The sequence below is a fragment of the Pezoporus flaviventris genome, unplaced genomic scaffold (genome assembly GCF_033815535.1).
Source record: "Pezoporus flaviventris isolate CSIRO_AGI_PZ_B2104156 unplaced genomic scaffold, CSIRO_AGI_Pfla_v1 ptg000005l, whole genome shotgun sequence".
Taxonomy (NCBI): Eukaryota; Metazoa; Chordata; class Aves; order Psittaciformes; family Psittacidae; genus Pezoporus; species Pezoporus flaviventris.
The window spans coordinates 20,351,992-20,368,436 of record NW_026892553.1 but is presented as its reverse complement, the minus strand read 5'-3'; the positions used below and the strand labels follow the sequence as shown (position 1 = coordinate 20,368,436).

The following is a 16,445-nucleotide window of genomic DNA, read 5'->3' as shown; positions in this document are numbered from 1 at the left end:
CCACCTCGAGCGAGAGGCAGGTGACAGCAGTGCAGTGTGGTGCTGCTGAGCCCATGAGCAGCACAGCAAGCTGCAGCAGCCACCGGACAGGCCTGGTGCCATGGGGTAAGCACCGGGGCTCACGGTGTCAGAGCTGAGGCGCTGCCACCGCTGTGGGCAAGAGGAGAAGCCGGCAGTGGCACAGGTCTGGGCTCACACCGCTCACCGAGACACGGGTAACTGCAGTGCATGTGCCCTGCTCACCAGCACCAGGCAGCAGCCAGCTTAAGGGACACGGAGCCAAATTCTGTGCCAGCATCTGAAATCCTGTTAATTTATGATGGATTTACTACAACAGCCTCAGCCAGAGCAAAACTTGTACAAGCTGTAGTTACAACACCCATCACAGACCCCTGTGCTCCACGTCTGTACCCACATCCACACTCCCCAAATCACTCAGCCAAAGAAGATCTGTGCTCTTGTCCTTGAGTACCACCAGAGAATAAACCCTTCCCAGCACTTCGCACTGACCTAGAGACCCCAAATTCAGAGTCACTGCTGTGCTGTTGTGTGTGTCATGTGTGCAGTTCTGGTGTCCCCAGCATAAGAAGGAGATGGAGCTGTTGGAGCAAGTCCAGAGGAGGCCACGAGGATGATCAGGGGCTGGAGCAGCTCCCATATGGAGGCAGGCTGAGAACACTGGGGCTGGGTCAGCCTGGAGAAGAGAAACTGAGTGGAGACCTCAGAGCAGCTTCTAGGGTCTGTAAGGGGCTACAAGAAACCTGGAGAGGGGCTTTGGACAAGGGCCTGTAGGGACAGGCCAAGGGGAATGGCTTTAACCTGCCTGAGGGGAGACTGAGATGAGCTCTTAGGCAGAAGCTCTTCCCTGGGAGGGTGCTGAGGCGCTGGCACAGGGTGCCCAGAGAAGCTGTGGCTGCCCCATCCCTGGCAGTGTTCAAGGGCAGGTTGGACACAGGGGCTTGGAGCAAGCTGCTCCAGTGGAAGGGGTCCCTGCCCGTGAGAGGGGTTGGAGATGGAGGAGCTTTAAGGTGCCTTCCAACCCAAACCAGGCTGGGGTTCTATGTACAGGCCAAACACCCCAAAATCTAGCAAGAATAGTCTGTTTTCCCCATTTAATGCCATCAATGGGGATTCACTGATCCAGCACTCTGCAGAAACCATGATTTTGGACACTGAAAGGTTAATTCCATGTAGCTGCTGATTAGATCTGTTCCTTCTCCTGTACCAAAAGCTGTAGGACAGGACACTGAAAGGCTGTACAGCCTTACTGGGTGCATGCATTCACTTTCTCCTGTGGGATGCAGCTTTTGCCCTGACCTACATTCTCTGTGAGTGGCACTGGTGGAAGTGCCAGAACAGCAAAGAAAGGAATGTGTCATGTGTGTGCATGCATGTGTCCGTCTGCCTGCCCAGCAGAACAACAGGAATGGAACTTGTCAGGGCTTTTCTTTCACTTGCTTGGCTCTGGGGAGTTTTTAATCACTGCCAGATTCACACACTTGGGGTTGAGAGCACAGGAAAAGAGCTGGGAGAGGTAGAAGCAACTAAAGTATATCCATGTGGACACGGTGCCTTAGTTGGGCTTCCGTCACACAAAGCAAACTGATCACGTTCCTGTGGGGTTTTCCTTCCCTTTCCAAACTCCTGCCCTCAGCTTCTGCTCCAAGCTGTTTGTCCTGGTCCCGCTCGCTGGGGCAGCACAGTCTGCCCGATGCTCAGCCTTTGCAGACAGGGAGGAATGCCAGGATTAGCTTTAAAAGGCTGTTTTCCATGAGAAAGCAACCTCAGCAACGACTTCCTGAGACAGGCACCTGCTTCATGCATTTTGCTACTGCCACTGACAGGAGATACCTTCAGACATGGCACAATCCCTTCCTAAAAGGGCAACACCACCACAACCCACCAGATCTTCCACTGCCCTGGTCAGGCACAGCCAGGATACTGCAAACGCTCATCTGCTTTTAGGTGAAACGGGCCCATTCTGGGCAAGGAGAGATTTCCTGCTGCAAGGAAGAGTGACCTTTCCCGAGGACAACTGCAGCCAGAGCTGCAATGAGGCTCCAGTGTCATTAGCAAGTCTGGAATGCAGCAGGATGGGTGCCCAGGGCAGTGAACACGAGGCTGGGCAAAAATGTTCTCACTCCAGCAGAGATGGATGGGCTGGTGGAAATCCCTACACAAGCTTCTGTGCAAGTGCCTCTGACACAAAAAGAGAAGGAAAAGGAAGGGATGCGTTAACCCCTTTCCTGTGGCTGGGCTGAGCTCCAAAAGGATGCTTCAACCTGAGAGTTAGCACCATCAGAACATCAAAAACCGATTCTCAGCGGTGTTTCTGTCCTAGCTAATGGGAGCTCTATTCCCAGTAAAGACCTCTTCAGATTTTACATTAACGTGGACTCTTCAAAAACCCATGCAGGGAAACACAAAACACTCAAAATCCTCTTAATTCAATCTGCGCTTCATCACACAAGGCCACAGCGGGGGATTTGGGGCTGTGGGAATACAAATGCTCAGATTACCACCCAAACACAGAATAGGACGGTCCCAGCCTGAAGAGTTGTGAGCCAAAATACACCAGCCTTGGTGGTCAAACCCCAGCAACCCCAACCTGCACAGCAGCCACCCTGTGCTGCCCTGGCCTTGCTGCTGTGTGCACTCCTGCCTCTGCAGCGCCAGCTATAACCCACCCTGCCCACTTGCCTCTCAGCTCCTAGAGAAGCTTTCCCTGCTCCTCAACACTCCCAAGGGTGGCTCAGGAGCAGTGTGAGTGGGATGTGGTGACAGCATCATGCCACAGAGCTGGCAGGGAGGCTGTGCTGGTGCTGCAGGGTACCCTATGTTGATGAAGCTGACAGCGATGGTGGCAGGGGTCCTTGCTGCATCCCTGAGCTTCAGGGCCCTCCCTGAGGGCTGTCTCTCACGGCTCAGTGAAGGTTTCAGACATCCCTGCCCTGCCTTTACCAACCCTGATGGTTCTGCTCCAAGTGCTTGCCTTGCTCCAGCTCCCAGCCCAGCACGCAGGGAGGCTCTACAGGCTGACACAGCAGGGAGCCAGCGCCTGCAGAGAGGGAACCACGATGAGTACTAACTACTTCATCTGCAAGTGCACCAGATGCTCTGAGAAATAACAATCACTGCTGAAGCAACAGGAGAGGAGGAGGGCAAAGACTTCCCAAGCTGCCGTGTTCAGTCACTGCAGACATCACACCTAGTCAGGGACGGAGAGGACAGGAGCTGCAGGAGGGCTCAGGACAGATAAGCCTGGAGGGGAGGAGGAAACAGAGCAGAAAGGAGAAACATGGCGTTAGGATAAGCTGCAAGTCTTGTGCCACGGGAGCAAGATTTAGGAGGGCTCTTGCAGCAGGAGCATCTTTGATGCCTTACTCTGCAGTGTGTGTTTGGGAAGGAGCAGCATCCTCCAAAGACAACTCTCCGTCTTGGAAATCCGCTGTTCCACGGAACAGGATTCCCTCATGGGGAAGAAAACCCCTCAAACACCATCACCTCTACCCTGTCTGGATGCCTCTCCCAGTGCTTGGAAGTTCACCTACATGCCCAGCTTTCAACCCCCCAATGCCCTGGCTACTCCAGCCCCGCTGCATGGGCTGCAGTGTCCAACCCTGCGAGGCGCTCACCTCCTCCTGGCGCTCGGTACCTGCAGCACCCCAGGGCAGGAACCCCGGGAGCAGAGCCTGAGCATCACACACAGCACAGTGCTGCAGGAGCCAGCAGATGAGCAGAGCAGCTTCACTCGCACGCTGAGCCTCCAGGAGCTGACAGCACAAGGGGAAAGGCCGGTCAGAGGGATTACACACTGAGGTTTTGTTTGCAAACTCAGCCCCTGAGTCGGGGCTCTTTAAGGACCTAATCCCCGTGTGACCGTGCCCAGCACCAGCCGTACCCCTGCGGATAATAGGGACTTAGGGAAGCACCGTCTAATGAGGGCCGTGCTCTCGGGCAGGCTGTAACCACGCTGTGTCAGTGCTGCCCCAGCCTGCTCCTCCAACCCAGGCAGGTACCACACAGCCTCCCTCTGTCTGAGGGCTGGTTTCTCTCCATACACACTCACAGCTGCTCACTCAAAGCAGACGTAAGGAGACAAATAGCATTAAAGCAGCACAGTTTGGGCTGAAGGATTAAATCCTGCTCAGAACCCGGTGAGGGTTCTGCTGGGCAGAGATGTGATCATCCCTAATCAGCAAAACTCAGCTGATCCCAACACTCCAGTCTCTAGTAGTTGTTTTAGGACTTTTTTTGACACCAGGGTAGGAGAGACCAGCTAAAGTAAGCACTGTGTTCATGCAGAGTATGTTCATACGTTTAGAGGCAGATAAAACTCAGTGCACATCACTTACCAGTCATCCGAGTGGCAATGCTGTGGGATACCATACACATCCTAGGAGTGGCTAAGCTGCTCCTAGCTCCATTCCTGGGACTGTTCACTAGAGCAGAATTTGTTTCCACTATCTAATGGTGCTCTATGTACCCACCTCAGCCAGGGCTGGAGCCAGCAGTGTCCCCAGCACCCCGCAGCAGGAGCACCGAGTGTTTCTCTCTCCTGTATGGGGAGGTTAATACAGAGAGCAGCTTGTTTTGCACATCCACATCCCACTGCTGTGAGAGAAGAGCTTCCCCGTCAGAGCACAGGCTGCCACCTTCCAAACGAGGTCAGCCTCTGACCTCCCCCCACCACCACTGACCTTATTAGCACCGATCATGGTCTAATAATACCCTGCACTGTAAGCAGGCCATCTGCTCTCACACTGCACTGCAAACCTGGGTGAGTGCTCGGGCTGAGCACACTTGCATCCCAGCAACCCGACCGTCCCCTCTCAGGAACAGGCACCGCCTCACAGCTTTAAGCTAAATGATGCAGAAAGGCACCTCCAGCTCCCCGCCTGGAGCTCAGGAACACAGAGAGCAGCACAGGGCATTGCTCAGGTGCTGGCACAGGAGGTGAAAATGCAGAGTTAGAGGTTAAAAATCCATTGCTCCAGCATCACAGCCTCTGCTGGTGGGGACACGGAGCAACCATGTCACTGAAACCCAAACCCAAGGCCAAACACTACCCAGAGAAGCAGAAGTAAAGCACCCAGGCTCCTGAGAGCAGCGGTACTTGCGTGCTATATATCCTCTAGTGCAGGGACAGCAGAAAGGTTTTACTGTAAGCTGAATACTTTCATTGCCATTACAGGAGAGGGGCTTCTGTAACAGACAGGTGAGCTTCAGAACTCATCACGGGCTGTGTTAGGTTGAAGAGAGCTTAAAGCTCATCCAGTTCCAACCCCCTGCCATGGACACCTTCCACTAGAGCGGCTTGCTCCAAGCATGGTCCAACCTGGCCATGAACATCATCATCACCATAAATGAATCTAAATTAATTCAGAGGAGCCAGGGTTTGACATGCTTACTCAGTTGGGACATCTGCCTACAACACCCTGAGTCTTGTTACTACAGCAGCTCAGCTTTACTCAGCTTTCAAACACATTCCCTTTGTGCTGCTCCTGCGAGGTCAGAAAGTGCAATTAGGCAGACTGATGTTACACCACTTTGAAGCAGCTTGCATCATCACAGGCTTTGAAAGCTGGTTTCCCAAATCCTTGGCCTTTGCTCTAATCAAAAGGCCACAGTCAGACACGGTGTAAGAGGCTACACGGAACAAGGAAAGGTGTCAGTGCCTGGTTCTCTGCTCTGCTGTTTTATGAACAGCAATAAAACATTAGTAAGTCATAAGTAGAATTGTTCCTGGATGGGGCAACATCCACCCAAGCGCCTCACGGCATTTAATACCAGCAGAGCAACATTTACAGGGGCAGATCTGCAAAGAGCTCAGCTCCTCACTTGGAAACCCACCCCTGTGTCAGTGCTTTGTGGGCGATGGGCTCTCCACAAAGCCTGCTACGTCCTGCTTGTATCTGTTCTGAAGCTTCAAGCAGCTCACCTGCACGAACGCTGTTACTGCACCCTGCTTCAGGCGGGTGACCAAGAGGCAGAAAGCTGCTGTCAGCAAAGGGATTACCTCGAGCTGATGCTACACTGCTGACGAAATCCACCAGCTCCACGAGCCCATTCAGAGTCATCCCCCTTGAAGGCACCTTCCACCGCCTTCCCCTCAGCTGCCTCTGCTAATGCAATCATGAGCAAGAGCAGCGTCTGGAGCAGCTTCACTGCCACAGCAGCACCACAGGGCACCATGGCCAAGTGTGGCTCATGTTTACAAGGATCCTCTTTCCCATGAGCTCTTTCCAGGGATAAGGACTTGTAGGTTATGAGCACCTCTTTGAATCCCAGTGGTAGCCGCTGGTCCAGATCAGGGCTGGAAGATGCTAAGCCTGAACCTCCTTCCCAAGGTGGATCTGGCAGCGCTGAGCTGTCACTGCTCACTGTACAAACATACACCTGCAGTGCTGCCCTGGCCAGCTTCTGACTCAGAGCCACAGGAGGGAAGCGTGAGCACTGCCACAGCTTGTTAGCTGGGCTTCAGCACCCATCCTCCTCCTCCTCCCCTGCAGGGGAACCCCTGGGGCTTGCAGACACCACGCTGCACTCACACTGACCACAGGCACAGCGCCTGCTCTGGCACATCCAAGCTGGGATGCAAAGAAACTCCCCCAAACTGGAGAGACAACAGTGGCAGAAAGGAAACCTCTCCAGGCGTTCCTCCCCTCTGGAGAACGGCCAAGGAGACCATTTCCCTCTCTCTAAACCTCCAGCACGAGGAGCTCTTTGCTGCCCACAGGAATTCTACAGGGCTTAAAATGAGGCTTAAGTATTCTGCCGAGTGGAACCTGGGTCTGGAGGGCTCTGGCCCGGCACAGGGAAGCCAGCCTGGGGAGCAGGAGGTGGCTGCCGCAGCCCTGCAGCGCTGCAATATGCCCATAAAAGGTTTCAGAATGCATCTGCTTAAGCACACGCAGCAGCTCACAAGGGTTTAGAGGCACATCCCCAAAGAATCTCTCTCCTGCTTTTTTAGGCAAGCGTGAGCAGCAGTCAGCACTTTACCATCATCTTCCCAACCAGGAACCCAAGGTTGGTCTTGGCAACTATTAACAACGTAAATGCTGCTGGCTGCAATCAGTGGGGATGGTGGTTTGCTCATGCCACAGACAGAAGGCCGGGGCTGGAGCAGAAGCCCTGCCTGGCCAGAGCTGGCTGGTGAGGAGAGGGGAGGCTGTCAGGAGCCCCAGTGCTGAATTGCTTGGCCTGTCTCCCAGGGAGGCTGCCTCCAACACGCGGCTGCAGCTCTGCTTCCCAACTCGTTCCAGGGAACACGCACACGAGTCTGGGGCCCAAGAGAGAGCTGTAACGAGCTCAGGAGCTGCAGGAAGAAAGCCAAGACCAGTGGTGCTGAACCTGACCCAGGGATCCCAGGCATGAAGCTGGCACCTCAAAACACAGAGTAACAGCAAAGGCATCTGCTCCTGTGGGAGCACTCAGGTGGGGTCAGCTAACCCTGCTGCACAGGCAGTGAGCTACCACAGAGAAGCAGGGCACAGCAACCCGTTAAAGCAGGACAGCAAGATTCACCAGGGCTCAGCTAGCACCGTTCAGCTGTCAAAAAGTCACCAATAAAGCAGAACTACTGGGACATCAGAGAAACCCATGGGTCAGGGCAATCCCCAGCACAATAGAGGCTGGGGGAGACTGGATGGAACAGCCTAAGGAGAAGGACTTGGGGGTACTGGGTGAGGAGAAGCTCCCCATGACCTGGCTTCATTGTGGGCTTGAGCCCAGAACCCCTGTGTGCTGGGCTGCACTCCAAGAGCGTGAGCAGCAGCTCAGGGAGGGGATCCTGCCCCTCTGCTGTGCTCTGGGGAGACCCCCCCTGCAGCCCTGATCCAGCTCTGGGGCAGCAGCACAATTCCCTGGAAAGCTGAACATGCCTGGGGAGGTCACACATCACCTGAGTAACCAAGGGACCTCAGCTGAGAGCATCTGCAGCCCAGACACCAGGCCTCATGGAGATGCTCAGCCCCAGGCACCACCAGGTGTGCTCCTCCATCCCGAGTCTCCATCCCACAGAGCACCACAAACCTTTTGGAGCCGCTGCAGAGCACACACAGCACGCGTGTCAATTAAATGAAGCAGTGACAACATGGAGCTTGGTGTAGACAAGGGATGTGCCTAAACAGGCACATTCTCCTGCCCTCCCTGATGTACCACTCAAACACAAGAGCCACAGTTCTTATAAATAAAACCGAGTCTAAAAACATTTCTCCTGCTTTCAGATGTTTGACTCAGTAGTTATAAAAAGCACTTAGGATGTGCTGTAGGACACACACAAGCACCAGACAAGACCGAAACTGCTGCAAATCCACTTCTCATCACCATGCAGGTGAGCGACCAAAGAAGTGAAGGTGTCTTGCAGGGGTGACCTGGCCCAACACTACCTGGCTGGTGCATTTGCAGCCCCATCACACTGAGCTGAGACGTGCAGTCATAGTGTCTCCAAAAATACCTCTCTGGCTTGGTTTGCTTTCTTCTTCCCCTGTAAAAGCGGAACCGTATGTGAGGTTTGGGGGTGGTTCAGTTGTTTCCGTGCTTGGAGTTTATTTAAATTTAAAAGGGTTGGTTGCAAACCAGCAACAGAAAGAATTCTGGTGAAGTCAGCATAAACCAGGTACAAACCAGCAGGCAAAGTGTAAGGAACAGCCTTAGGTACCCCAGCTTCAAGATCCTATGGTTTCCTATGGAACCTATGGACGTTTACTGTCCAAGCACAGCAAACTTCTTCAATTGCTGTAGGACTGTGAATATCACTACCAGACAATAACACTTCTTTTAGAAGACAGACAATCCAGACAAAACTGGGCTTTTAACTCCTGATTTCACACCTCTTCAGACACTCCACCCTTTTCATATATATATATATATATATATATATATACACACACAGAGAACTTCTCTGAAACATGCAATAGCTTTAGGATGTCTTTTAAATTAAACCTCTCGAGATCAAAATTCAGAGCCCTGAAATGGCCATGATTTTCTGTCTTCCAGAAGGCCCTTCACACCTTTGATCTGCATGTGGAGACACCTACGTTCATAAAGCAAATCGAAGCATAAACCCAAACCCCACCACACCTCACCAAGCTGGGCCTGGACACTTTGTATTTAAGCTGTGAGTCCACAGAGCAATACCCAACCTGTGAGCAGAACAAACCATAAGCCTCTGGGAACACCCAAGCATGCATTACCTACACGCTTTTCTATCATAGTGAGCTATCTCCTAACGCCCCGTCTCTCAGCTCGCTGCTCCATTAGTGCTTCCAGGGACCAAAGAGAATGCTATGTTCCTTCCTGGCAGCTTTAGAAAGAGAAGAACAAAGCTGAGGAGTCAGACAGGGTCACACCATGGCGGCCTCATCCAGCCTGCAAAGGAAGGTTAATGACTTGAGTGCTTGTGCACAGAGCCTTGTACCGAGCGCCATGAGCCAGCAACCAAAAGCTCTGCATGGAAAGGTGCCCACCAAGCCTGGGAAAGCAGCTGATGAATGACCCCAAAGGCCACCACTGCAGAAGGCCTCAGAGGTGCCCTGGGACCTGCCAGGAGCATCACAGAGCATCAGCAGCCCTTGTGGCCACTGCTGGGTGGCTGCCCTGCTCCGAGCAGTGCAGCTTGCCCTGCCATTCACACGGGTTACTGCAGACAGCACTGCTCCTCCAGAGTAACGAGGGGAAGCACGAGTACAGTGAGAGCTCTCCTGGCATCTGACTCCAATCTGTGAACAGCTCCTCACAAGGAACTATTTTTAAGCTTCAATCAATCCGCTTGAGGAAGGTTCCTTCTGCTGCCTACAAATATGCAAGCTCCCCCTTGGAAGAGCCGCAGCTCAGGGCAGAAAGATCCAGCCCCGGACTTCCACCCTTATCAAGATCCAGTATTTCACTGCACAACCACACAGTGCTCCTGCAGAGCACATCCTGGTGACCCCACCTGAGCATCGGTGAAGCCCCACCACCACCTTCAGAGCCTCCGTGTGTTCTTTACAAGCTTACAGGCAGCACACACTCACCCAGCAAACAACCCACACTGCAGCAGCCTGCTCCTGGAAGCATTACTGCTCCCAGCACTGCACCAGAGGCAAAACTGCTCCATGAGACAGACGGAACAGAAGGCAAAAGTAAGATGCAGTAACTACAGAAGCTGTGCGTGACCTGCCCAGGGAGATGAAGCCATTGTGGGCTGGGTTATCAAAAGTTCCTGTAGGAAGGCATTGTTCAGGCTTAAGAGGTCTGTGAGAAAGAAAACAAGCACCAGCACTACACAATGGATGCAGATAAGCAACCTCTGAACAAAGCCCTGGGCACTGCAAGACAACTGGGAAAGGAAAACTTATTAGCTGCAAGCATCCTATATCCTGTCTCCAAGGGAGCAACACAGATGTTCTGCTACTGCAGAGTGTGAGGAGATGAATAGAGCACTGAGCAGCTACCCAGGCTTGCACAGGGAAACACAGAGACACCCACAGCATGGGCAGGAAAAGCCTCTTCTTAACGGGTCTGAGAAAGTAATACAGAATCACAGAACCCCAGCCTGGTTTGTGCTGGAAGGGACCTTAAAGCTCATCCAGTTCCAACCCCTGCACGGGCAGGGACCCCTTCCACTAGAGCAGCTTGCTCCAAGCCCCTGTGTCCAACCTGGCCTTGAACACTGCCAGGGATGGGGCAGCCACAGCTTCTCTGGGCACCCTGTGCCAGCGCCTCAGCACCCTCACAGGGAAGAGCTTCTGCCTTGTATCTAACCTGAACTTCCCCTGTTTCCATCTGAACCCATGAGCCCTTGTCCTATCACTGCATCTCTCTGGTTCCCAGCAAGGGAGGCCACTGTTATGCCCACGAGGCTCTCAATGCCACTGCAAACATGGCTCTGCCAGCCCGGTGCAGCCCAAGGACAGAAAAGCCTTTGTTGGAGAGGTTAGTCACCAGGGTGGTTATCTCCCCTGGGAAACACGGCGAGCACACACACACAGGGGACTGCACTGCTCTGTGGCACAGCATAGCCAGGGCTCTGCCCTGTGGGAGCTACTGGATCCATGGGCCTGAAGGAAGGAGGTGCTCTGAGAGGCACTTTTTGGCTGAGAAGTGGGATGCGGGAACAGCCCCATCATGGGAGGAGAGTCTGAGCTCTCCTCCCAGTGTCCTTCCCTAAGCCAGAGCTGCTGGCTCCCACAAGGCTTTCCTAAGCCTGAAAGAATCCGGAAAATCTGTTCCCTGGAAAATTCAGGCCACTTCAGTAGCACAAACTGGGCATCTGCTGCTGTGTCAAGAGGAAGCTGCTGCCACAAGAACATTACTTAACAGGCAGTTACACAGGAAACACGCTGAGCTGCAGATCAGACCCGACTCCTTGACTGGGTTTTTTTTTCTTTGCTTTCTCAACACTGTATTCCCCATCCCATTCCCCACTGCTGAAGTGGGAAACCTGTTTGCTATGCCAGTGGGTGGGATTTGATCCCAGCTGCCCACCGACTTAGTGCTCCCCAGGATGCTGCAACCATTAGGCACGGGGCAGGGTACCACTCCACACAGCAGGACAGCACTCCTTCCACTTCCCAAAGAAATGCTATCGAATGGAAACGTGTTAATCTCTCCATTCAAACTGTCTGCACTGCCACTCGCTACAATTCAGGAGTTTCAAGGGCACAAAGAACATGACTTTATGTCCCTCCGACAGAAATAGTTTTGCCTCTCGCTGTCAGCAAACAGCAATGCAAATGAACATTTGAAAGTCACACTGTAACTAAGCCTCGCTGCATATAATCAGATTAAAAAGAGCAAAACCAAATGCAAACAGGAAGCGTGAGCTTCTTGGTAAAAGGGAACAGAAGTGAAAATACAAAGAAGCCAAACAGTAATAAAACAGGTAAACCAGTGTTAGACTGGATCAGCCCCAGTCTGAACCTGGGCATATGTAATTCCACCATTTCTGGTACTCGTTATGTGCATGACAATAAACCCAGATCTCTTCAAGCAACAGCTGAAGTTCAAGGGAAAGCTTTGAAGCTTGTAAAACATACTAGATTCCTTCTAGAACCTCAAACAGGTTAATCACTGATCAAAACAGTGAGCACCACAGCAGGAGCTCTCAGAAGCAACTGGTCATCCAGCCATACTGTGCCAGGGGTTTGACCATCCTACTGAAGCATCTTTGATGACCCCCACTTTAGAGGCAAAAAACCCCATCGAAACACCACAAAGTGGATGCTCATTTCCTGAGCACCATGGTGAATGAAGCAGCCCCAGAGATGCCACCTCCCCCTGCGAGCCCCTATCCCCCTGCCCCAACTCAGCCCCCAGGCACTTGGTCGCTTCTGAAAGTCACCCCTGGAGCTCCAACAGTGACAAAGCAACCAGAAGCCATTTACTGCCTGCAAAATCAGCTCCACAGAGATGAGTGCTAGCAAAAGGCTGGGCTGTGACTTGGCCAGGCCTAGCAGAACCACGGCGTTGACATGTCCCTTACAGAAAGCCTTTTGCCAACACCCATTTTTCTGGGAGCTCTGCCCTCCAAATATTTTGGCTGTTTCCCATCCACGGGCCAGTGTCTGAGCGCATCTGCAACTCCATCTCCAGGAAATGCACATGAAGCTGATTCATTATCTTAAAATGCTGCTCTCGTTTCTGCTCATTAAAAGCACATTTCAGAGCCCCGCATCGAACGCGCTGCCCATGTGCTCTAGACATAAATTACAGCACTGAGTCCTCTGCTTCTCCATCTCAGTTTCACTCAATGCCCACAGTCTCCACTTTGGGAACAGCTTCATCAGACGTGAGCTGCCATTGGAAATGGTGGATAAACCCCTCTCTCCCTGCCATGCATCAGGGCACTGACTGTACCCTGGATCTCAGCAGCTACATCCCGCATCGGCAGCATCCTCCCTGCAGGAACAGCAACAAACAGCGGTTGCGCACACCCCACGCCCCAGCACGCCAAGCCATTCCGCAGGGAAGGAAGAGCAAGAGAGCTCAGGTAATGCACGCGGTAGTCCTCACCTTTAGGGAGTCAAAGCAGGCAATAACTCGACCGTTTTCCACATGGCAACTCCGTGAGGGATGGGCGAACTTGCACTCTGCATCAGACCGAGAACAAGTTCCTCTCTGAAACTCCCGACACACTTCTAACGTCAGCCACTTCGTATCCCGCACCAGGGAAACGTTTACAGCCATAGTAAAAACCAAAAGTGACCAAGCAAGCGAGGGCACCCTTCCTCGGGGGCACCAGGTACTGCTGAGCCGCTTGAGTTTCTTCTTGTTTGTTTAAAAAAAGGGTAAAAAAGTGAATTCAAGTTAAACGCGAAGAAATAACTAACTTGTTGCTTTGGTAGAACTCCTATTCATCAGCACTTAGGTTTTCATTTAAGTCAAATCGTGTTTCTCGAAACAAGAATTAAACATAAAGCCAATCATAAAATAGAAATCTTATCAGAACAACTGAAAATCAAATGAGAGGCCAGCTCCTAAAAGTGCAATTGTAGAAGTTAAAATACAAGTGTTAGATTTTGTGCCACTGCCGGAGTTACTTGCAAAGAACTGGCAGACTTTCAAAAGGATTCTGTGCTCTCCAGTTAATGGTTTCAATTATTCTTGCAAAAAGCATATGCTGTTGGCAGCACTTCAGTTTGTGGAATGGTCTCGGTCCTTGGGGAGAAAACTTCGTTTTCTGGGGGTATTTTTTCCTTCTATTTCTTGCTTCTAAAAATCACGGTTCGCGAGCATCAAAACGAGCAAAAGGACGTCTGATTTCTTTCGTTTTGGGGTTGGTTTTTTTTTTCCTCTTTCTTTTCGATATTTGCTACATACTCGGGGGCAGGAGCAAACTAGAACCGAATTAAAATGGCCGAGCGAGCCGCGTGTGAATGTGGAGCAGAACCGAAACCCGCGGGGAGGCTGGAGGCGCTGCCGTCGGGGCACGCAGCGCAAGCGACGCCGGTTACACAGAGCGGGGGGCGCGGGGCAGAGGGCGGCAGCCCGAGGCAGCGATCCAAGCAGCGGCGGCTTCAGGAAAGGCACTTTTCAGCAACCTGCGGGGAAAAGAGAAACAGAATTGAGGCGGGAGCCGCAGCGGCTGATGCCCCCCCCTGCCCGAGGGGCTGCCCGGCCGCCATTGCGCTACCGGGGGGCATCTCCCGCACCCAGCGGCGCCTGCGAGGAGGAAGCGGCCAATGGCGTTTACCGTTGTAGCAGCAGGCACGGGCGGCCGACCAACAGCCGAGGCTGTTTCATAGCGGCGCAGGCTGGCACCGAGAAGCCCCAGCGGCGCGGCGCGGCGCGGCCCCGCAGTCAGCTCTTTAATCTCCTTTAACGAAGGTCCCGTCCTCCCCATGGGCCCCTCCCCTGCTGTCGGAAACGCTCCGGCAGGAAAAGCAGCCGGTGGCTTTCTGGCAGACAAAGCAGGAGCTGCTGCGGCTCAGCCCCATGGCCGCTGAGCTCACCCATCACCGGGGCAGAGCACGGGGCGGGCGGCACATGAAGACTGCGCTCACGGTCGCTCCTCTAGGGATGCGGCGCCTACAGCACTGAAAGCAAACGCACCAGGGACACCTCAGCTACACGCACACACGGAAAACATTAACTCGCTGCTCCTAGCTGTAGTTTTCCACCAGACCAAAGGCAACTCAAATTCCTCTTGACTCCAGCAACTCGCGTTATACAACACACAGCTCCCAACGCATCCCTAGTCAAGGCTTCCTCGGCATCCACTAAAATGTTAAGCTGTCCCTAGAGCTTCCCATTCTAATATTAGCAGTACCAATGCTGCCTGATAGGATTGGGCTGTTTTCCCAACTCCCCAGATCCAGCCCGTTTATCTCCCTAAAGCATGGCCACCCACTTTTGCCAACACTCCACAGGCACAGGATGCTGCTCGTGTGACTGCTATTAAGACCCGAAGCTTTTGCAGGCAAAAAACCTTCAACTACAAGAAAAGGAAGCTTAAATTCCTCCTTTATTATTGGTGTGTTATTGCAATTACACTGATCAGTAACCGAAGATTACTGGAGCTGGAAACAATGGAAACAATGCTCCCGAGGAAGTGTGGGAAGAGGCTGTCAGCAGCAGCAGGGGGTGGGGCACAGAGGCCGTTTGATTCACAGATCGAATTAGTTCACATTAAAACCAACATTCGTTAAAGCCCTGTTGTATTCTCCAGGCTCATTAGAGTCAAGTTCACAACAAAACCTGCCCGGGGCCTTGCAATCCACCCGCAGCATCAGCACAATGGCTGGTGTGACCCGTGCTTCTGGAAAGACCTTTGCGTTTCTGCACATCAGGTGGGGAACAGAGACTGCGAACATCGGATTTGCTGAGTGTGCTTCAAACTTCAAAGGGAAGGGGGAAAAAGCACATCTTGCCATGCTTGTGTCTTCTGGGCTCTGTGAGCAACAGAGATGCTCCAAATCAATTCCAGGCCCGCAACCGGGGCAAATCCTATCCATTGATGTGTGGGCTCCCTGTCCAAGCGAGCTCGGCAAGCAGGAAAAGATGTGTGGAAACCTTCTGCAGGGAGCGAGGGCCTGGCTGGGTGCAGCTCCTCAAAACAAGCTAGAACAGGTCAGCTCTGGGTGGGGATTAGAAAGAATGTTCCCTAGAAGCTGCTCCGAGCAGGCTGAAATACAACCATCTTGTGGATGAAGTGCCTGTTACACAGCTTCAGACTCCCAGGGTCACACACACTTACACCAAGACGCAGTGTAGGAACACCTGCCGCTTCCCAACCTGGAGAAATCCCAGAGACCAGCGTTGGTTCCGCTCTCATTGCAGTAGCTCAGGAGCACACGTGCACACAGACACACAGGTACATGCCTGCTCTAGGCTGCTCAGTCCTCAGGGTGAAAGGAATGGTTTTAATGGAAGATCGATGGAATGAATCCTACAGAACACTGAACTACAAACATTAAGACATTCACATACATGTAACATGGTTGGTTTCTTTTACAGCTCTTAGAAGGGGGAAAACAGAGAGCTCAAGAAAGACTTGCCCCTGTCCTGCTGATGGAAACGGAGCCCCTTGCCCCACATCCTGCAGGACACTGATCAATGGGTAAGAGCGAGACACGAGGAATATCCTGTGCTACGGAAACAACCCACCCTTCTGTAGCAGGACACACTTATCTCAGACCCTGGGACAAGGGCTTTGGTACTGGAGGGAGCCAAATAAATGAGTAAATTCTTACCACCAGGGCCCTCAACCCTGCAGCCTGCCCAGGCAGAGCCCAGCACATGCTGCCCCGTCACCGCTTTGCTGTGTGCTCAGGAGAGCGCTTCAGCACATGCGTAACTCTGAGCATGCGGACAGATCAATGGAAAGAAGAAAGCCTTCATGAAGCATGTACTTAAGTGCTTTGTTGAATCAGGGCCTAAATAAAGGGATCTGCTTCAGAGGTCTGCCAGGGCTGGGAGGGCAGAGAGCACAGGCAGCAGTCACTGCATTTCGGCCCAGAGGA

The 16,445-nt window shown here is 52.8% G+C and overlaps 1 protein-coding gene across 12 annotated transcripts in view; it reads right to left on the bottom strand.

Moving 5' to 3' along the window:
* MBNL3 (muscleblind like splicing regulator 3) overlaps positions 1 to 16,445 on the bottom strand; it is a 75,794-nt gene that overhangs the window by 31,785 nt on the left and 27,564 nt on the right. For 11 of the 12 annotated variants that reach the window (XR_009742029.1, XR_009742030.1, XR_009742027.1 and 8 more), the window contains exon 2: positions 12,997 to 14,024. Coding sequence is in view for 8 of the 12 variants with exons in the window: in XM_061446274.1 (XP_061302258.1) it covers positions 12,997 to 13,170 (174 nt within the window). In the remaining 4 variants the exon portion in view is untranslated. Of the gene's footprint in view, positions 1 to 12,996; positions 14,025 to 14,176; positions 14,246 to 16,445 lie in introns of those variants that run through there. The other variant, XM_061446275.1, reaches the window with a different exon arrangement.